At 46.4% G+C, this 18,641-nt stretch overlaps 1 protein-coding gene across 1 annotated transcript; it reads left to right on the top strand.

Moving 5' to 3' along the window:
- Positions 1-1,021: 1,021 nt before the first annotated feature.
- Positions 1,022-18,641, top strand: MPL (MPL proto-oncogene, thrombopoietin receptor). Its single transcript, XM_049775506.1, has 12 exons — positions 1,022-1,154; positions 1,324-1,435; positions 1,715-1,893; positions 2,342-2,634; positions 2,998-3,160; positions 3,390-3,516; positions 10,884-11,068; positions 11,234-11,376; positions 13,938-14,097; positions 14,322-14,418; positions 18,127-18,214; positions 18,369-18,641. Exons 1-12 carry the CDS (start codon positions 1,022-1,024, stop codon positions 18,639-18,641), a joined length of 1,953 nt encoding a protein of 650 aa, XP_049631463.1.

Genomic DNA, 18,641 nt, shown 5'->3' with positions numbered 1-18,641 from the left:
CAAAGGTGGTTGGTTCGAATCCCGGTGTCCCATAGAGTCCCCCGTGCCTGCCAGGAGCTATTTCTGAGCAGACAGCCAGCAGTAACCCCTGAGCACTGCTGGGTGTGACCCAAAAACAAACAAACAAACAAACAAACAAACAAAAAAGATTCTGCATTTCTAATAAACTTTCAGGTTAATTCTGTTGCTGAAGATCTTTAAGTATAAAAGGACTAGCAGGTGCAATGCAGGTCAACTGTGGTGTGTGAAGGCCAGGAGAAGGTGCCTATAAATGCACAGGTCCCATCCAAGTCGAAAAAGTTACTATTTATTTTTTCCCTGGCTGTGAGACATGCACTATTGCTTGCCCAGTTACGCCTTCCATCAGCAAAACATGCTTGAAAGGCTCTAGGTTCCAAAGCTTCCATTTCCGAACATCTCCTGTTAAGGCAGGTGAATTTTTAACTTCTATGCCTCTCAGTCTCCTCATCTCTAAAACAGAAACAGTAAGACTGTTGTGCAGAAGAGTTGGCTCAGTAAACATTGTTATTTTTATCGATTGGCATTATCACAGACACACACAGAGAGTCTGCCTTGGAGTCACAGTCAAAGACATAAACCTCAATTATCTCCCATCAAAGATTGGTATCCCCTCTCTCAAATTTTTCTTACTCTTTGGGTTGAGTGATAGTACAATGAATAAGGTGTTTTTCTTGAACGCAGCAGATCTGGTCTATTCCAGACACCCCATAAGGTCCTCTGAGTCCCACCAAAATTGATCCTAAGTGCTGAGCCAGGAGTCAGCCCTGAGCACTGCCAAGCCAAGGGTGACCCAAAAGCAAAAAATAAATAAAATAAAATAAGGCAAATTTCTCATACTCCCCTGCTCTGTCCCACTCCCCCCTGCCCTGGCCCCTGGCCCCAGTGTGGTCTGGATGGGCCTCAGAGGGGCAGGGACAAGGACAGGACGTGGGGCTGTATCTGACAGGAACCTGCGGGGCTGGCCCGGGAGGGGATTGGGGCCCAGCTTCCTGAGGGGAGGATGGGCGAAGGCAGGCACACAGTGCTGGGGAAGATGCCCTCCTGGGCCCTCTTGGTGGTCACCTCCTGTCTCCTCCTGATCACCTCCTGCCTCCTCCTGGCCCCCCAATACCTGGCACAAGTCACCAGCCAAGGTGAGGTGCGTGGAGGGTGGAAATCTCCTACACCCAGAAAGAGGGAGTCATAGGAGGGGTGCAAGGAAGGAGGTTCCCATTGGCCCCACAATTGCCCATAAACAGACTCAGGGAGTGACCAGAGCCCAACTTACTGACTGTTCCTCAGATGTTTCCTTGCAAACCTCAGACTCAGAGCTCCTGAGATGTTTCTCTCGAACATTTGAGGACCTCACTTGCTTCTGGGATGAGGAAGAGGCAGCAGCCAATGGAACATATCAGCTGTTGTACGCCTATCCTGGGTACGTGTGGTTGGGCCCCATCCTTCCCTACCCCAGGCTCCCCTCACTGTGCCAGTCATGTAGCCTCCCTGCCCTTGCCCCATTAGAGGACTGCAAAGGCACCCCCTTGAGAGTTAACAAGCACTCCATTGGTGCTTTGACTCACCTTGGGCACCCAAGTCTGACCCATCCGAAACCCCTCACCCCACTTCTCCCTGGAGTTGAAATAGAGCAGTCAGTGGGGCCAGGGTCTGGGTCTTTAGGGTGAGCCTGGCAGCCATGTGACTACTCTCCCCTTAGGGAAGAGCCCCGGGTTTGCCCCCTGAGGTCCCATCATGTGGTCCCCTCTGGAACTCGATACGTGTGCCAGTTCCCAGCTCAGGATGAAGTGCGTCTCTTCTTTCCACTGCACCTCTGGGTGAAGAATATGCTTCTCAACCATACCTTGGCCCAGCGGGTGCTCTTTGTGGACAGTGTGGGTAAGGCTATCTCTGGTGCCCATGACCTGCTTCTAGGAGTTGAACTTGGGGTCACCTAGATACCATCTTTTACCAAATTCCAGGTAGCATGTCCAGCCCCAGACACTCCTCCCCAGTTTCACCGTCCCAAGCTGGTTTTCAGGGATTTTGACCTTAACCAATCCCTTTACTCCCCCTTTAGCAGTTCAGGATGTACTCTGTGCCAGGTCTGGGGAGGAGGGACAAAGACACTGAGATGGAAAGCTCCCCCACTCTTGAGAAACACCAAGTCCAACCCCTGGGTACTCTGGTCGCCCCTCCCATTAGGACTACAAAACAGGGTGCCTGACACCCTGCTTTCCAGGGAATACAAGTCCTGAGGGCTAACTCCAACCCAACTTCCAGCACCCCTCTCTAAGTCAACCCTAATCTATTCTGAGAGTTCTAATATACGTCGTCCCACCTTTAGGCCAGCCAGCTCCCCCCAGTACCATCAAAACCCTGAGTGGAAGCCAACCAGGGGAGCTCCAGATCTTCTGGGAGGCCCCAGCTCCTGAAATCAGTGATTTCCTGCAGCATGAACTTCGTTATGGCCTTAGGGATGCTGAGAATGCCACGGGCCCCACAGTGATACAGCTGCTGTCCACAGAAACCTGCTGTCCAACCCTGCAGAGGCCAAATTCAGCACTAGGCCCACCTCCCTGTGTTCAGACCGAGGAGTCCCAGCACAGAGGACCTGAGAGGACCTCCCCAACGAGAGAAGTACCCTGACCTTCTTTTGCTCTAACTCCTCTCCTTGCCCCCAATGTTGTTCCAACCAAAGATAGGTCAATCATTAGGGATTCCAGACCAGGTTGGAGTGAGTGGAAGATGGTTTCTCTAGGATCTCCCATTTAGGTCACTCATACCAACACAGGTGAGTGCTTCAGGCTTCCAGATTATTGGTCATATACTTGGAGCCCCCTGAACACTTGCCAACCTGATGCCCCATCTATTCACATGTCCATGCAATGAGGAGCTGAGGATTTCTCCACAAGCCTTCTGGGGGGCTTCAAATGAAGGAGATGGAGGCTGTCTCAGCAGAGAGGCAGATTTGGCTTCTGAGTGTAGGACTCTTCTCCCGAGGTTCTGTCTCTGGCAGTAAAGGGTGGAAGCTGCCTCATCCCAGGGCTCCAGCCTGGTAACTCCTACTGGCTCCAGCTGCGCAGCCAACCAGATGGGGTCTCCCTCCATGGCTCCTGGGGATCCTGGTCCCTTCCTGTGACTGTGGACCTCCCTGGAAATGCAGGTGAGTCAATGATGAAAAGAGGGAAGAGGTGGGAGACATAGCAGAGATTTCTCAGGAGTTTTGGGCTGGATGTAGAAAAGCTCTTGGAGCCATGACTGCTCCTTGCCACCAGAGAGAGAACCAAGAACAAAAGGAAGTGTTCTGAGTGATACATCTGAAGTTGATCTGGATACCTAGAGAGTATTCTGGATCCTGTGGGCCTTAATGGGATTTTCTACTTTGATCTCAGTGGAAATTGGATTGCAATGCTACACTATGGACCTGAAGAACGTCACTTGTCAATGGCAGCAACAGGACCATGCTAGCTCCCAAGGTTTTTTCTACCACAGTAGAGGGTGGTGCTGCCCTAGAAACAGGTGAGGTCAACTGATGGGTTAACAGGTGGGGTCAACTGATGGGTTGAACTTAATGTCATGGGAGAGGCACAGTCTGGCAGAAAGAAGGGAGAGATTGTTCTTGGTCCTTTCATGCTCCTCTTTTGCCCCACTACTAAAGAGCCTCCATGCTCTTGTTTTCTTTCTTTCTTTTTTTTTTTTAGTTTTTGGGCCACATCCAGTGGTGCTCAGGGGTTACTCCTGGCTGTCTGCTCAGAAATAGCTCCTGGCAGGCATGGGGGACCATATGGGACACCGGGATTCGAACCAACCACCTTTGGTCCTGGATCGGCTGCTTGCAAGGCAAACGCCGCTGTGCCATCTCTCCGGGCCCTTTGCTCTTGTTTTCTAGTGGATATTGCATTTACTAAGTATTTCTGTTCCCACTGGAATGCCTTGGGGCTTTGCTAGCCTAAATAGCTAAGAATTTTATTCCTGGGCAGGTGAGAGTTTCATTGCCATTTAATTTATTCCTTTTAGTGCTGACAGAGCAATCTTGGCTAAATTCAGATGCTGTGTGGCCTTCCCCACCCATATGAATACTGTCACCTCCCCCTATCCATCAAACCTAATTACAATTTCAACTGCTCTTCAAGAATTTCCACCCAGCATCTCACTGGTCTTCACCCATTCCATAAGCAACTCTATTAAATACGACCCAAATCTACCCACTTTGGTTCAACATGGTCATTTCCTTAGTAGAAGTAGAAGTCATCACTACCTCTCACTTGGATTCCTGCTAAGATTTCCCAATGGGTTACCTTTTGAATTATTCTCCACTTAAGAGGCAAGAGTAATAAAAGTACAAAAATGAACATACTGTTCCCTGTTCCAAAGCTTCAATAACTTCTCACTTACTTAAGGTAAAAGGGGAGATCTGTGACTTAAAAGGAACTGGGGAACTCAACACGCCTCACTTCAGCTTCACCTTATTCTATATTGCCTTTTATTCTTTTTTGGGGGGGTTTTGGGTCACACCCGGCAGCACTCAAGGGTTCCTCCTGGCTCTATGCTCAGAAATCACTTCTGGCAGGCTCAGGGGACCATATGAAATGCTGAAATTCAAACCATCGACCTTCTGCATGCAAGGCAAACGCCTTACCTCTATGCTATCTCTCTGGCCCCTGCCTTTTCTGCTTTCCCCCCTAATCCCAATATTTGTTATGCTTTTGGACCCCCTCTCATGCTGATGTCCCAGTCATCTTCTTGATCTGATTTTAACTTATCCTCCAGATTTCAAACCAAACATCACTTTCTCAGGGAACCCTCCTCTAACTTTCCTCTTTACACCCAATCGCATAGGCATATGCCTTTGTTGTACCAAGTACCTCTCCTTTTTAAACATTGTCATAGATACAATTTTATATTTATACTTTATTTAATTACTTTGTTGGGAATACAATCTGTCAGAATTCCAACTGAGAGAGACTGATCTTTCTCAAGTGCATGTATGCTATTTAGTTATGATCCATGGGGGGGCAAAGCCAGTGTCTGTTATAAATTATTGCATCATTTCCACCTACCATTGCCTGGAATATAGTAGGGTATTCAGCATAAGAGAAAGGAAAGGAAGAAAGAGAGAAGGAAAGAAAGAAAGAAAGAAAGAAAGAAAGAAAGAAAGAAAGAAAGAAAGAAAGAAAGAAAGAAAGAAAGAAAGAAAGAAAGGAAGGAAGGAAGGAAGGAAGGAAGGAAGGAAGGAAGGAAGGAAGGAAGGAAGGAAGGAAGGAAGGAAGGAAGGAAGGAAGGAAGGAAGGAAGGAAGGAAGGAAGGAAGGAAGGAAGGAAGGAAGGAAGGAAGGAAGGAAGGAAGGAAGGAAGGAAGGAAGGAAGGAAGGAAGGAAAAATGGGAAAATGGGAAAAAGGAAAAAGGCAAAACACCATAAATAGGGTAGAGAAAGAGCTCAAAGGACCTGCCTGGAAGGCAAGAAACCCTGTTTTATTTCTGGTATTCAGGGACCTCGAACACCACCAGGTATTACCCTAGTGATTCTAAAGTAGTACTGGATTATTCCTGGTGCTAGCACTGCCAGACTCAAGTAGCACTGCAAAATTGGGTCTAATCATAGAACCATCAGACACACACAGGCAGACTGGGTATCACCAAGAATGGCCCTTGGATCCCCTGAACAATTTTTAGGAGTCTGCCCAAATATGAAAAATAAGTACTGAACATAGTTGTTTTTTAAAAACAGCATTAATAGTTTAATTTAAAAAATTTTGGGGGGGGTTTTGGGTTACACTCGGGAGCACTCAAGGATTTCTCCTGGCTCTGTGCTCAGAAATCTCCCCTGACAGGCTCGGGAGACCATATGGGATGCCGGGATTTGAATCAACGTCCTTCTGCATGCAAGGCAAATGCCCTACGACTGTGCTATCTTTCCGGCCCCAGGAAAAAATATTTTAATGATTCTACTAGTTTTTCTTTTCTCTTCTTTTCTTTCTTCTGTTTTGTTTTGTTTTTGCTTTTGGGCCACACTCAGTGGCACTCAGGGTTTACCCCCAGCTCTGCACTCAGAAGTCGCTCCTGGCAGACTTGGGAGACTATATGGGTTTCAGGGGATAGAATCCAGGCCAGCCACATGCAAGGCAAACGCCCTACTCGCTGTTCTATTGCTCCAACCCTTTTCTTTTCTTTTTCTTTTTGTTTTGGGGGTCACATCCAGCAATGCTCAGGTGTTACTCCTAACTCCACACTCAAGGAGTACCCCTGGGCCCGGAGAGATAGCACAGCGGCATTTGCCTTGCAAGCAGCCCATCCAGGACCAAAGGTGGTTGGTTCAAATCCCGGTGTCCCATATAGTCCCCCGTGCCTGCCAGGAGCTATTTCTGAGCAGACAGCCAGGAGTAACCCCTGAGCACAGCTGGGTGTGGCCCCCCCCCAAAAAAAAGTACTCCTGCTATCATTTGCATATGTCTACAATATTTAAAGGGTTTTATTTAAGATTTTATGGGGGTTAGGCAACACCTAGTGGTACTCAGGGATTTGCTCTGTACTCACTCGTAGCAGGAGTAGGAGGTGGGGGGGGGGGTGTGAGTCACATAGGATGCCAGAGTTCAAAACTAGATTGGCAATGTACAAAGCCAGACAATAGTACAGCAGTAGGGCTTTTGCCTTGCATGTTGCCGATGCAAGATGAACCCATGTTCGATCCCCAGCATCCCATATGGCTGCCCGAACCTACCAGGAGCTATTTCTGAGCACAGAGCCAGTAGTACCCCTGAGCACTGCCAGGTATGGCCCAAACATATATATATATATATATTGAACAGACCACATAAATAGTACAGGGGCTAGGCACTTGCCTGACATGCAGACTGCCTCACTTTGATCCCTGATACCACATATTTTTCCTGAGCTCCACCAGAAATGATACCTGAGCACAGAACCAGGAATAGCCCCATTTCACTTCCACAATCTTGGAAATTATTATCCAAAAGAGTAACTCATTGTTTTTAAACAACTACATAGATCTGCACAGAATAAAGATACCATTATGGACCAGAAATAGGCAAAACTGGTCATTATTTGCTCTTCTCTTCTCTTAGTGCCTGCATCTTTGTAGAAACTCATTTTCCTGGACTTGAAACTTGGAAGCCACTCTAAAATTTCCATTTCTACACACTCACATTTCTACTCTAGGTCAAATCAGAGGCAGGCTTTTCTTGTCTCTTCTCCCTGTTTGGTGTCTCTTAAACACTTTTATTACTGTTGCCAACTTTCTGTTCATGTAGCTTCACACATGGAAAACACTTATAATGTCTTCATAGGCTTCCTAGTTTCTAGCTCACCCTTGCAATTCTTTCTATATAGAATAGATATGCTGATATTCTTTAAGTGCAAATCTAAGGATGATATTCTTATATCAAATCCCAAAGTGTTCACAATTTAGCTACCAGGCTAAAAAGCCTTTTGGAGGGCTGGAGAAATAGCATGGAGGTAGGGTGTTTGCCTTGCATGCAGAAGGATAATGGTTCGAATACCAGCATCCCATAAGGTCCCCCGAGCTTGCCAGGAGTGATCTCTGAGCATAGAGCAGATGTAATCCCTAAAAGCTGCCAAGTGTGGCCCAAAACTCAAAAAAAAAAAAAAGAAAAGAAAAGAAAAGAAAGCCTTTTGGAAGTTCTCTTTCAAAGCACCAATGCATTTCTGTACATGCATGAGCACAGAGGCCTCTTTATCCCATTCTCTGTCATCTTCACAGTCAAAAACTCAGTCTAATCCCTGCCTAGTCCAGGAAAATGATCCTCCTAATTTTCCCAAACCAATTTGCTCACATCATACAAAAATACTGTCTTGGGGGCCAGAAAGATAGTGCAGCAGGTAGGACATTTTCTAGTACTAAGATGACCTGGGTTCAATTCCCATTATCCCATACAGTCGGTCCCCTGAGACTGCCAGGAGTGATTTCTGAATGCAGAGCCAGTAGTAACCCTTGAGCATCATCAAATATGGCCCCTCAAAAAACAAAAACACTGTCTTTCTGTCTTGCTCACTGAAATGAAGCCTGCTTGAAGATGATTCTTCTGTAAGAATATTATTTTGTAATATCTTTCTATAGGCATATTGTACCTGGCACTAGTACCAATGACTTGTTGAATGGATGCATCTAAATGTATTTTTGTTGTTTTAAGAGAACCATACCTGATGATTCTAGTTCTGTGCTCAGGAATCACTCCTGGTGGGACTCAGGGGTTCCAGGGCTCAAATCTGTGTTAGTCACATGTAAGGCAAGCACCCTATTCACTGTACTATCACTTGGGTCCCTAAATAGATGTTTAAATGATAGTTTTAGTAATAACAAGTGATTTAGGGATTGTAAGAAGGGAACCGTATTCATATATCCAATAAGTAATTATTGGGTCAAAGAAATAATTCAGTGGGTTGAGCAAGTGCTTTGCATGTAAGAGCCCCAGATTCAATGTACTACCTACATAATTCTGAGCTGGGAGTAGCCCATGAGCACAGGAAAGTGAAGCCCCCAAAATGAAACACAAATAAAAAGCAATTACTGGGTGACTAGGTATCAGGCATTGGGGATAGTGGCAAATGAAATAGAAAAGTTTCCAGCATTTTTGTTTGTTTATTTGTTTGGTTTTGGGCATACCCAGTGACACTCAGGGGTTACTCCTATCTATGCGCTCAGAAATCGCTCCTGGCTTGGGGGAACCATATGGGATGCTGGAGGATTGAACCACGTTCTGTCCTAGGCTAGCGTGGGTAAGGCTTACCGCTTGTGCCACTGCTCTGGCCCAGTTTCCAGCATTTTAGAGCATAGAAAGGAAGAAAACAAACAGAAAATTGAGGAATGAGGTTTCTAAGGGGTGGGTGCTAATGTAGATTCAATGATCAAGGAAAATGGTACCAAGGAGAGGAGACATAAGCTGACAAGTGAGAGTGGGCCAAGGTGACAAGAAGGAAAGAGAATCCTGAAGATCAGGAGTGAGAGCAATCCAGGGCAAAGGTGAAGTGCAAACAAATGGTGCTTTTGACATATCTGGAGACTAGATAAAAGACCTCTGTATGTGAAGGATGGTAAATTCACTGTGAGGTTTCTAGGAGATGAGAATGGCATAGTAGAAAGGAGCTAAATCATATAGAATCATGCAAGCCACGGTATGTTTGGATTTTATTCTTTTTTTTGTTGTTTGTTTTTGGGCCACACCCGGCGGTGCTCAGGATGTTACTCCTGGCTGTCTGCTCAGAAATATCTCCTGGCAGGCACGGGGGACCATATGGGACACCAGGATTTGAACCAACCACCTTTGGTCCTGGATCGGCTGCTTGCAAGGCAAACGCCGCTGTGCTATCTCTCCGGGCCCTGGATTTTATTCTAAGTGCAGCAAAGAGACATTGAAGAAGTTTAAGTAGAAGAGTAAAATGTGGTTTACATTTTAAAAATACCTGTTTCTCTGTGAAATGATAAGGTAAGAATATAATTAGGATCACTAGGTTCAAAATCTCCCTGAATCCAGCAAAAGGATGGTATGACAATGATAACGATCAAAATAGGAGAGATAGCACAATGCTCGCTGCCTATCCCCTGAGCATCAGGAGTGGATCCCTGAACACAAAGTCAGAAATAAGCTCTGAGCACCAGCAGCTGTGGTCCCAACACTTTCAAACACACACACACACACACACACACACACACACACACACACACACACACACACACACGATTTAGAAAAATAAAATAATAAGGATTTATGATAGATTCTGGACATTATTAGATCAAGATTTTGGAAGCAGATTCTGGTAACCTTGTGGATATAAATTGAAGGAAGTGGCAAAATTAGTCAGAAAAGCCCATTTAGGACACTACTGTCATAATTTAATAATAGGTTCACAGAGGCCGGAGAGATAGCATGGAGGTAAGGTGTTTGGCTTTCATGCAGAAGGCCAGTGGTTCGAATCCCGGTATCCCATATGGTCCCCTGAGCCTGCCAGGAGTGATTTCTGAGCATAGATCCAGGAGTAACTCCTGAGCACTGCTGGGTGTGACCCCCCAAAAAAATAATAGGTTCATAACATACAGCGATAACTTAGAGATCTATTAAAGGATAAAAGATAAAATATACAAGGCTGCTTTCCTCCAGAAAATGTATGTAGGATTAGATTCTTTAATATTTGAAACAACTCTGTGAAGTAGGTGCCAGAGCGGTGGTGCACGCGATAGGACATTTCCCTAGTACGCGCTAACCTAGGACAAACCTAGATTCAATCCCCTGGTGTCCCATATGGTCTCCCAAGCCAGGGGTGATTTCTGGACGCATAGCCAGAAATAACCCCTGAACGTCAGTCACCAGGTGTGCCCCCCCAAATGAAACAATTCTCTGAAGTAGATATCTATCCTACAAATGAGAAAATAGGAAGAAACAGAGCACTTGCACATAAGACAAAATGTTAACTTTATCTTTTTGTTTGTTTGGGTGCTTGGGGGTCACACCCTATGATGCTTCGGTGTTTCTCCTAACTCTGCACCCAGAAATTAGTCCTGGTAATATTTGAGGGACCATTAAACCCAGCTCAAGTGCGTGGAAGATTACCACCTCACCCCCATACTATTGCTCCAGCAACAAGACCTTAACTTTATATCTCATGTCATTTCCAGTATTGTGGTTTCATGTGTCATATCTCTAAGTGGACAGTAAACACCGAAGCAAACTTCAATTAAAAAAAAAAGCAAAAAATCAAAACATGCATTAAGTTTAAGAGAAAGTCCTAGAGGTCTCTTAAGGGAAAGAGATTATACGGGTTATCTATTATTATCTATACGGGTCATTACTCTGGGAGGGTGGGGATGGGAATCAGTTTCAGGGGCAGGTCTGATTTAGTAACTCTGATTTTAGGGATCCTGTTTGGGAGAAGTGTGAAGAGGAAGAGAAAACAAGTCCAGAATTACAACCCTATCCACTCTTCCGCTGCCATTTCAAGTCACAAAACGAAAGTATTATACATGTCCTTGTGGAGGTGACTACACTCCAGGGCACTATACATAGCTACCTGGGCTCCCCTTTTTGGATTCATCAGGCTGGTAAGAACTTTATTTCCTTCTCTACCCACACATTGTTTATCCCTAGCATCTCAGACTCCATGCCCAGGATTCCCAACTCTGCCACTTCTTACCTGTGGCTCTAGTGCATGCTGTCCCAGGCACAAAAGGAAGGGCTTATGTCAGTTCCTGCTAATGTTCCTGTAGTGCTCATCCCCACTCCCAATTTGCACTGGAGAGAGGTGTCCAGCGGGCGGTTGAAGTTGGAATGGCAGCACCCCACCTCCTGGGCAGCCCAAGAGACTTGCTATCAGCTTCGATACACAGGAGAAGGCCATCAGGACTGGAAGGTACTGTTAAGGATCAAATACCCACAGACCTCACTATGCTGGCTCTTTGAGTTTCACCATGTCTGCTATCAGGAGTGAAGGTGCCCCGTGTCAAGTCTGCACTTGTCTTTCTCAGCTTATCTGATTCAGCTGGCATCTCTCTGTATCACTCTTCCTATCTGACTCGATTAACTCTGCTGACTGCAAATATTCTCTTCTCTTTTATCCTTGGAATATTAGTCTCCTATCTCTCTGACCAATCCTCTCTCTCCTCTACCATGTCCCAAGGACCTCTCCCACAATACCCCTCCCCACTCTGTGGAAGCTCAGTTCTATAAAAAAAATCTTGGGGTTTTTTTTTGGGGGGGGTCATACCTGGTGGCGCTCAGGTGTTACTCCTGGCTCTTCGCTCAGAAGTCACTCCTGGCAGGCACGGAGGACCATAGGGGATGCTGGGATTCGAACCACCATTCATTTGTCCTGGATTGGATGTATGCAAGGCAAACACCCTATCGCTGTGCTATCTCTCCAGCCCCAGACAAAATCTTTAGTTCTGATTACCTCGGCTACTTGTTGTCCCCTTACTATGTTTATCTTTTTTTAAGTCTCTGATGTCTTAATGGAGCCACATCCTAGAACCTTTTCTCTTCTGGTTAAATAAATATGTATAATCTACCTAAGTGAGCACTTCATCTGCATAGTTCTAACAACTATTAATCACCTTAATTTTATCATTTTCAACATCATAGAGAAAGAAATTTATAAACTACAGGCAAATTGTTTATTTTTTTGTTTTGTTTTGTTTTTGTTTTTTTGTTTTGGGGCCACACCCGGCGGTGCTTAGGGGTTACTCCTGGCTGTCTGCTCAGAAATAGCTCCTGGCAGGCACAAGGGACCATATGGGACACCGGAACTCGAACCAACCACCTTTGGTCCTGGATCGGCTGCTTGCAAGGCAAACGCTGCTGTGCTATCTCTCCGGGCCCCAATTTTTTTGTTTTGTTTTGGGGCCACACCCGATAGTGCAGAGGGATTACTCATGTTACTGCATCACCAGGAAAGAAAAATCACTCTTTGGTGGGCGTAGGAGATCATATAGGATGCTGGGGATTGAACCCAGGTCAGCTACATGCAAGGCAAGCATCCTACCTCTGTACTATTGCTACAGCCCAAATTATAAATATGTGTGGAGTCTAAATTTCCTTATTGATGAAATAAGTTTATCTATCCCAAAGAGTCAGAATAAAAAAATATGGGGGGATTTGGGTCACATCCAGTAATACTTAGGGATTACTCCTAGCTCTACACTCAGGAATCACACTCTTGGCAGTGTAGAGCACTAAATGGGATGCCAGGGATGAAATCCAGGTCAACTATGTCCATTGTGCTATCTCTCTAGCCCTAGACTCAAAAAAATTAATACTAAAACATCTGTCCCCCTTTTAAGAAATTTCAGACCCAATATGTGAACTGAATTACCTTCCTCCCTAAACTTATTTCTCTTTTGTTTCAAAATGATGTATATGAGTTTCCTAAAGTACACAAACCTTGAATACACAGTTGATTTGTACATATGTATTTACACATGTAATAATTATCCATGAAAGATACAGAGTATATCTAGCATCTTGGAGTTCCTCATACCCTCTACACCCTCTTCACTAAAGAAAACATTTTGACATTACCAGTAATAATGAACTTACTTTTCCTCTATTTCCCATCGTTAGCAATGGCACCACCACTTACTTAGTTACCCACATCTAAAAGAATCTGATTCTTCTTCCTTTTCTTTGATCTCTTCCCCATATTTATCAACAGGGAGGTACATGTATTGTCAAAACTATCCTCAAAACCTTTCTAGAGCTACCTTACCTCACCTTTTACCATTCAACTTAGCCACTTCGTGTCAAAATACCTTCTTATCCCAACCCAGAGTTCAATGCAGTCTTTAACATTCCCCTGTGCTCATTGCAAGCCTACTGGCAATCATTATTATTACATTAATGACTGTAATTATTTACTCATTTGAACGTCTACCTCATTAGATATACGAGACCACATTTATTTTTTTTCCTGTGCCCATCTCAATGCTTAGCAACTCACATCCAATTCATAAATGTTTGTCAGATGATTAATAAAGTTTCCCTGCTGTCTCCTTCCTGCTGCTTGAAATTTGTCTTTGTAATCCAGCACAATTGTTGCACCTCCACTACACAAACGTAATTTATGGCATATGTCTATGAGATCCTGCCTAGCTAAATGTGTCTGGACGTCTGGTGAGCGCTTGGGGCCGGACCCTCTGTTTCTCCGGGTACTAGGATGTCTTTCAGGTGGACTGTTTGTACTTGTGTGAGGATGACTAGTTCTCCAGGCAGATGAAATCTGTGTGTCACTTATTTATCACTGTGTGTCACTGAGACTGAGAGCCGGGTGTGCCTTGGGCAGGACGAGACTCTGGGTCTGGGTCGGGAGGTTCCATCTCGCAAGCTTAGGCTGGGATGAGTGTTTGGGGAGTCAGGAATGCTCTTTGGAGACATCCGGGAGGATTTGGTCCAACAGGTTCGGGTTTGTTCTCTGCCTAGGTGCTGGAGCCGCCTCTAGGGGCCCAAGGAGAGACGCTGGAGCTGCGTCCCCGCTCCCGCTACCGTTTACAGCTGCGAGCCAGACTCCACGGCCCCACCTACCAAGGCCCCTGGAGCTCCTGGTCCGAGCCAGTGAGGGTGGAGACCGCCTCCGAGATGGGTGAGGGCTCCACCCCGGCCCTCTGGGGCTGCGTGAGTGGGGGGCTCCGGCGCAGTGAGGGCCGGACTCGGGCAATTCTGGTCAGCAGCAGCCTCGGAATTAGGCGACACCTGCCTCCTCGAGATGCCCAGGGCCTAGCCTGGGTGAGGCCTGGGCAGGGCCTGGAAGGCTCGGGTGGGGCCCTGGCTCAGGTCAGTCTTGATCTGACAGTTTCTGTCTTACAGCCTGGATCTTCTTGGTGATTACTTTGCTACTCGTGCTGGGCCTCAGCGTCATCCTGGGCCTGCTGCTACTGCGGTGGCAGTTTCCTGCACACTTCAGGTACTGCCCCGTCAAGTGGAAGACTAGCAGAGGTCCAGGCGAGGAGGCCGCAGAGGGCTAAACAGCCATCCCAGGGTGGCTCTGACACCCTCTCATCGGATTATGGAATGTCCACCGCTGTGGCTTCAAGCCACTTTCTACCCGTCTCCCCTTGAAGTCGTGCCTCCTCCTTACACTATTATATATCTTTTAAGTTGGGCACCCCAAACCTCATAGCCCCACCTCATAGCTCATCTCCATGACAAGGCTGCTATGCACTCATAACCCTACCAGAATCAGGGTGTTTGCCTTGCATGCAGCTGACCTGGGTTTTATTTCTGACACCCCATATGATTCCTGGAGCACTGCCAGGAATAATTCCTGAGTATAGAGCCAGGAGTTAAGCCCTGAGTTTCATTAGGTGTGACCCAAAAGCCAAAACAAAAAAGCAGAACCATTAGAAGAATTGACCTGATCTAGCCTGGTCATGCCACCTCCTAAACTCTGCTCAATATACCCTTTACACACACACACACACACACACACACACACACACACACACACACACACACACACACACACCACCTCTTCTTCCACTCTAGCACCCACAGCCCTCAGGAACCAGGTTTTTTTTGTTTTTTTTTGTTTTGTTTTTTTTTTTTTTTTTTGTGGTTTTTGGGTCACACCCGGCAGTGCTCAGGGGTTATTCCTGGCTCCAGGCTCAGAAATTGCTCCTGGCAGGCACGGGGGACCATATGGGACGCCGGGATTCGAACTGATGACCTCCTGCATGAAAGGCAAACGCCTTACCTCCATGCTATCTCTCCGGCCCCAGGAACCAGTTTTTTAAAAAAGCATACAGGGACGTTCACTTTCTTCCCTAAATCTTATGTATTACTCCCAAGATAGAATTCAGTCTGAAATGACAGGTGGGCAAATTCTTGCCCCTGCCAAAGTTTCCCCTACCCCCCTACCAATAGATGTTTGTTTGTTTGTTTTTCCAACAGATGTTGATTTTTTTTTAATTTTTGGGCCACACCCGGAGTCGCTCAGGGGTTACTCCTGGCTGTCTGTTCAGAAATAGTTCAGAAATAGGGGGAGGAGGGAGGGCAGGGAACCATATGGGACACCGGGATTCTAACCAACCACCTTTGGTCCTGGATCAGCTGCTTGCAAGGCAAACGCCACTGTGCTATCTCTCCAGGCCCCAGATGTTGATTTTGTCCACACACAAAGTCAAACAGTTTTACTTCTCAGGGCTTTGGTACATAAAGTCCTCTCTGCCTGGAATATCCTCCCTGGATGACTAATACCCATTTATCTTTAAATAGCTTTCTTCACCAACTCTGAGGAAACCTTTCCTAACCCCTGCCTACTGGCTGCTCCCTCTGTGCCCTGTACAAACTTCTGGCATAGCAACAGTAGCAGTTTCCCGTGTTCCTTTATATGTCTTCCCTCTTCCTTACTTGGTCATGCTTAAGTCCTCAGCAGAGTACCTGCCAAATAGCAGGCCCCAGAATAACTGTTATTAGTGAAGAACTCAGTTGTGTGAGAAGACTGAAACTGAGGAGAAATGTCACTGGAAGTTAACAGCACACAGGCTAGGATCCATAACATCTGAACCCTTATATGATAATGATTTTTGGTTCTTTTTTTTTTTTTTCTTTTGGTTTTGGGGCCACACCCGGCAGTACTAAGGGGTTACTCCTGGTTGTCTGCTCAGAAATAGTTCCTGGCAGGTACAGGGGACCATATGGGACACCGGGATTCGAATCAACCACCTTTGGTCCTGGAACGGCTGCTTGCAAGGCAAACGCCGCTGTGCTATCTCTCCGGGCCCGATTTTTGGTTCTTAAAGACTCTGCTCAAAGGACCAGAGAGATAGCATGGAAGTAAGGCTTTTGCCTTTCATGCAGAAGATCATTGGTTCGAATCCCGGCATCCCATATGGTCCCCCAGGTCTGCCAGGAGTGATTTCTGAGCATGGAGCCAGGAGTAACCCCTGAGCGCTGCCGGGTATGACCCCCCCCCCCCAAAAAAAAAAAGACTCTGCTCAAAAGTCCCCCTCTCTTGGTGTTCCTAAGCTAGGATCTCTTCTGAACTACCATCTCTCCTTGATCATGTCTTTCTTTGAACATTTAATTCACTCATATGAACAAACAGACTGGGCCAGAGCCTCCACACAAAAGGTCAGAGCCAGTAAAAATGCTAGGGGAGAGGAGGGTGGGTGCCACTGAACCAGCCAGACCCAGTTTCTTTCCCCAGTGGTACCAGCAAGTCAGTCCTCCTCCCCTAGATAGGTATCACTGAGCTACTCAAAGTGACCCCAAAAGACTGTTTTGAAAAGTTCCTCCATGTGGAAATAGGAGTGTAAAAAGATGAAAATTTTATCAATATACCTTAATCCATAATCCACATTTTTTCCGGATAGACCACCCTCCCCAATAACTTAATAATAGGGAGAGATAGTATGGGGAAAGTTGTATGACTTGCATGCATGTAGTTTATCCTGTTTGACACACTACATATTCTGCACTGCAGAAATAGCCCCTGGAGACTGGTGGGTATGCCCCCCCAAAAGTGTCACAGATTCTCTTCATCCATTCTGCCTATGAACAAATCCCTTCCTTCCTTCCTTCCTTCCTTCCTTCCTTCCTTCCTTCCTTCCTTCCTTCCTTCCTTCCTCCTTCCTTCCTTCCTCCCTCCCTCCTTCCTCCTTCCTTCCTTCCTCCCTCCCTCCTTCCTCCTTCCTTCCTTCCTTCCTTCCTCCTTCCTTCCATCCTTCCTTCCTTCCTTCCTCCCTCCCTCCTTCCTCCTTCCTTCTTTCCTTCCTTCCTTCCTTCCTTCTTTCCTTCCTTCCTTCCTTCCTTCTTTCCTTCCTTCCTTCCTTCTTTCCTTCCTTCCTTCCTTCCTTCCTTCCTTCCTTCCTTCCTTCCTTCCTTCCTTCCTTCCTTCCTTCCTTCCTTCCTTCCTTCCTTCCATCCTTCCTTCCTTTCCTCCCTCCCTCCCTCCCTCCCTTTTGGTATTTGAGCCACACCCATCAGTGCTAAGGGAAGGAGAGGGCTACTCCTGGCTCTGTTTTCAAGGTTACTCGAGAGACCATATGATGCTGGGATGCAAATCTGGTCTTCCACTTACAAAATATGCATTTAATCTGCTGAGATATCTCTCCAGCCCCTTGCACATACCTTGAACATCTACTATAAGCCAGACACTCTTCTACATCCTCTAGGTACAGGACTGAGCAAGTAAACTCTCTGCTCTCAAGGAATTGTGAGACAGACAAAAACAAATACATATGATAATGTAATACATAATACATCAACCAAGATGTGGAAAAACAAAGCAGTGGAGAAAGAGAATTGGTACTGTTTTAGACAGGGAGATCAGAAAAGGGCTCTCAGTCAAAATGATAGCTGAGCAGAGAACCAAATGAAGTAAGGGGATAAATTGAGTGTTGCAGGCAGAAAGCAGAAAATGCAAAGGCCCTGAGGCATGAATATTTAAGGAAAAATTGTACCACCTGATGTAGAACCTCAGCTTGGCTGACTTTCTTCCCCTAACCAGGTCACCTTTTCTCCTTTGCTCATCTTTATATTACTGCCCTGTCTATACTCTGACCTCTCCAATACTTACTTTCCCACCTCACTATTTCCTGCCTGCTTTAGCTCAATGCTCTCTTCCTTCTCCTCAGCTCACCCCCTGACTTCGCCCCTTCTGTCTCCTAAGGAGCCTGAGGCATGCCCTGTGGCCTTCACTACCTGACCTGCACCGGGTCCTGGGCCGGTACCTTAGAGACAATGCAGCCCTGAGTGCGGTGAGTAGAATCCCCTGCTCACTACCTACCACCAGCCTGCCTTGAAGCAAACCCTGACTACCTGAAAACCATCTCTGACCCTCCTTCCTACACAATCCAGTCTTTCCCCCATCTGATCTATTCTAATCTAGAGCCCTCTCTCCATCTCTCCTAGCCCAAGGTCATCGTCTCTGATGCTTATGAAGAAGTAGAACCCAGCCTCCTTGAAATTCTACCTAAGTCAGCAGAGAAGACCCCTTTGCCTTTGTGTTCTCAGGCCCAGATGGACTACCGAGGATTGCAGCCATGTCTGGGGGCCGTACCCCTGACTGTGAGCTCATTCACTACTGAGTCAGGGTCCTACTGCACCACACACATTGCCAACCATTCCTATTTACCACTCAGCTGCTGGCAGGTCCCTCACTCCCCATACCCTGGACAGATCTAA

The sequence above is a fragment of the Suncus etruscus genome, chromosome 6 (genome assembly GCF_024139225.1).
Source record: "Suncus etruscus isolate mSunEtr1 chromosome 6, mSunEtr1.pri.cur, whole genome shotgun sequence".
NCBI lineage: Eukaryota > Metazoa > Chordata > Mammalia > Eulipotyphla > Soricidae > Suncus > Suncus etruscus.
Note: the sequence above shows the minus strand (reverse complement) of the source record. Positions and strands in the feature narration are given on the sequence as shown.

Bases quoted from the DNA above. Each gene is read 5' to 3' on its own strand.
- MPL (XM_049775506.1), top strand. From the start codon at position 1,022: ATGGGCGAAGGCAGGCACACAGTGCTGGGGAAGATGCCCTCCTGGGCC. The intron at 1,894-2,341 runs GTAAGGCTATCT...TCCCACCTTTAG, and splicing joins GCTCTTTGTGGACAGTGTGG to GCCAGCCAGCTCCCCCCAGT. The intron at 11,069-11,233 runs GTAAGAACTTTA...ATGTTCCTGTAG, and splicing joins TTTTTGGATTCATCAGGCTG to TGCTCATCCCCACTCCCAAT.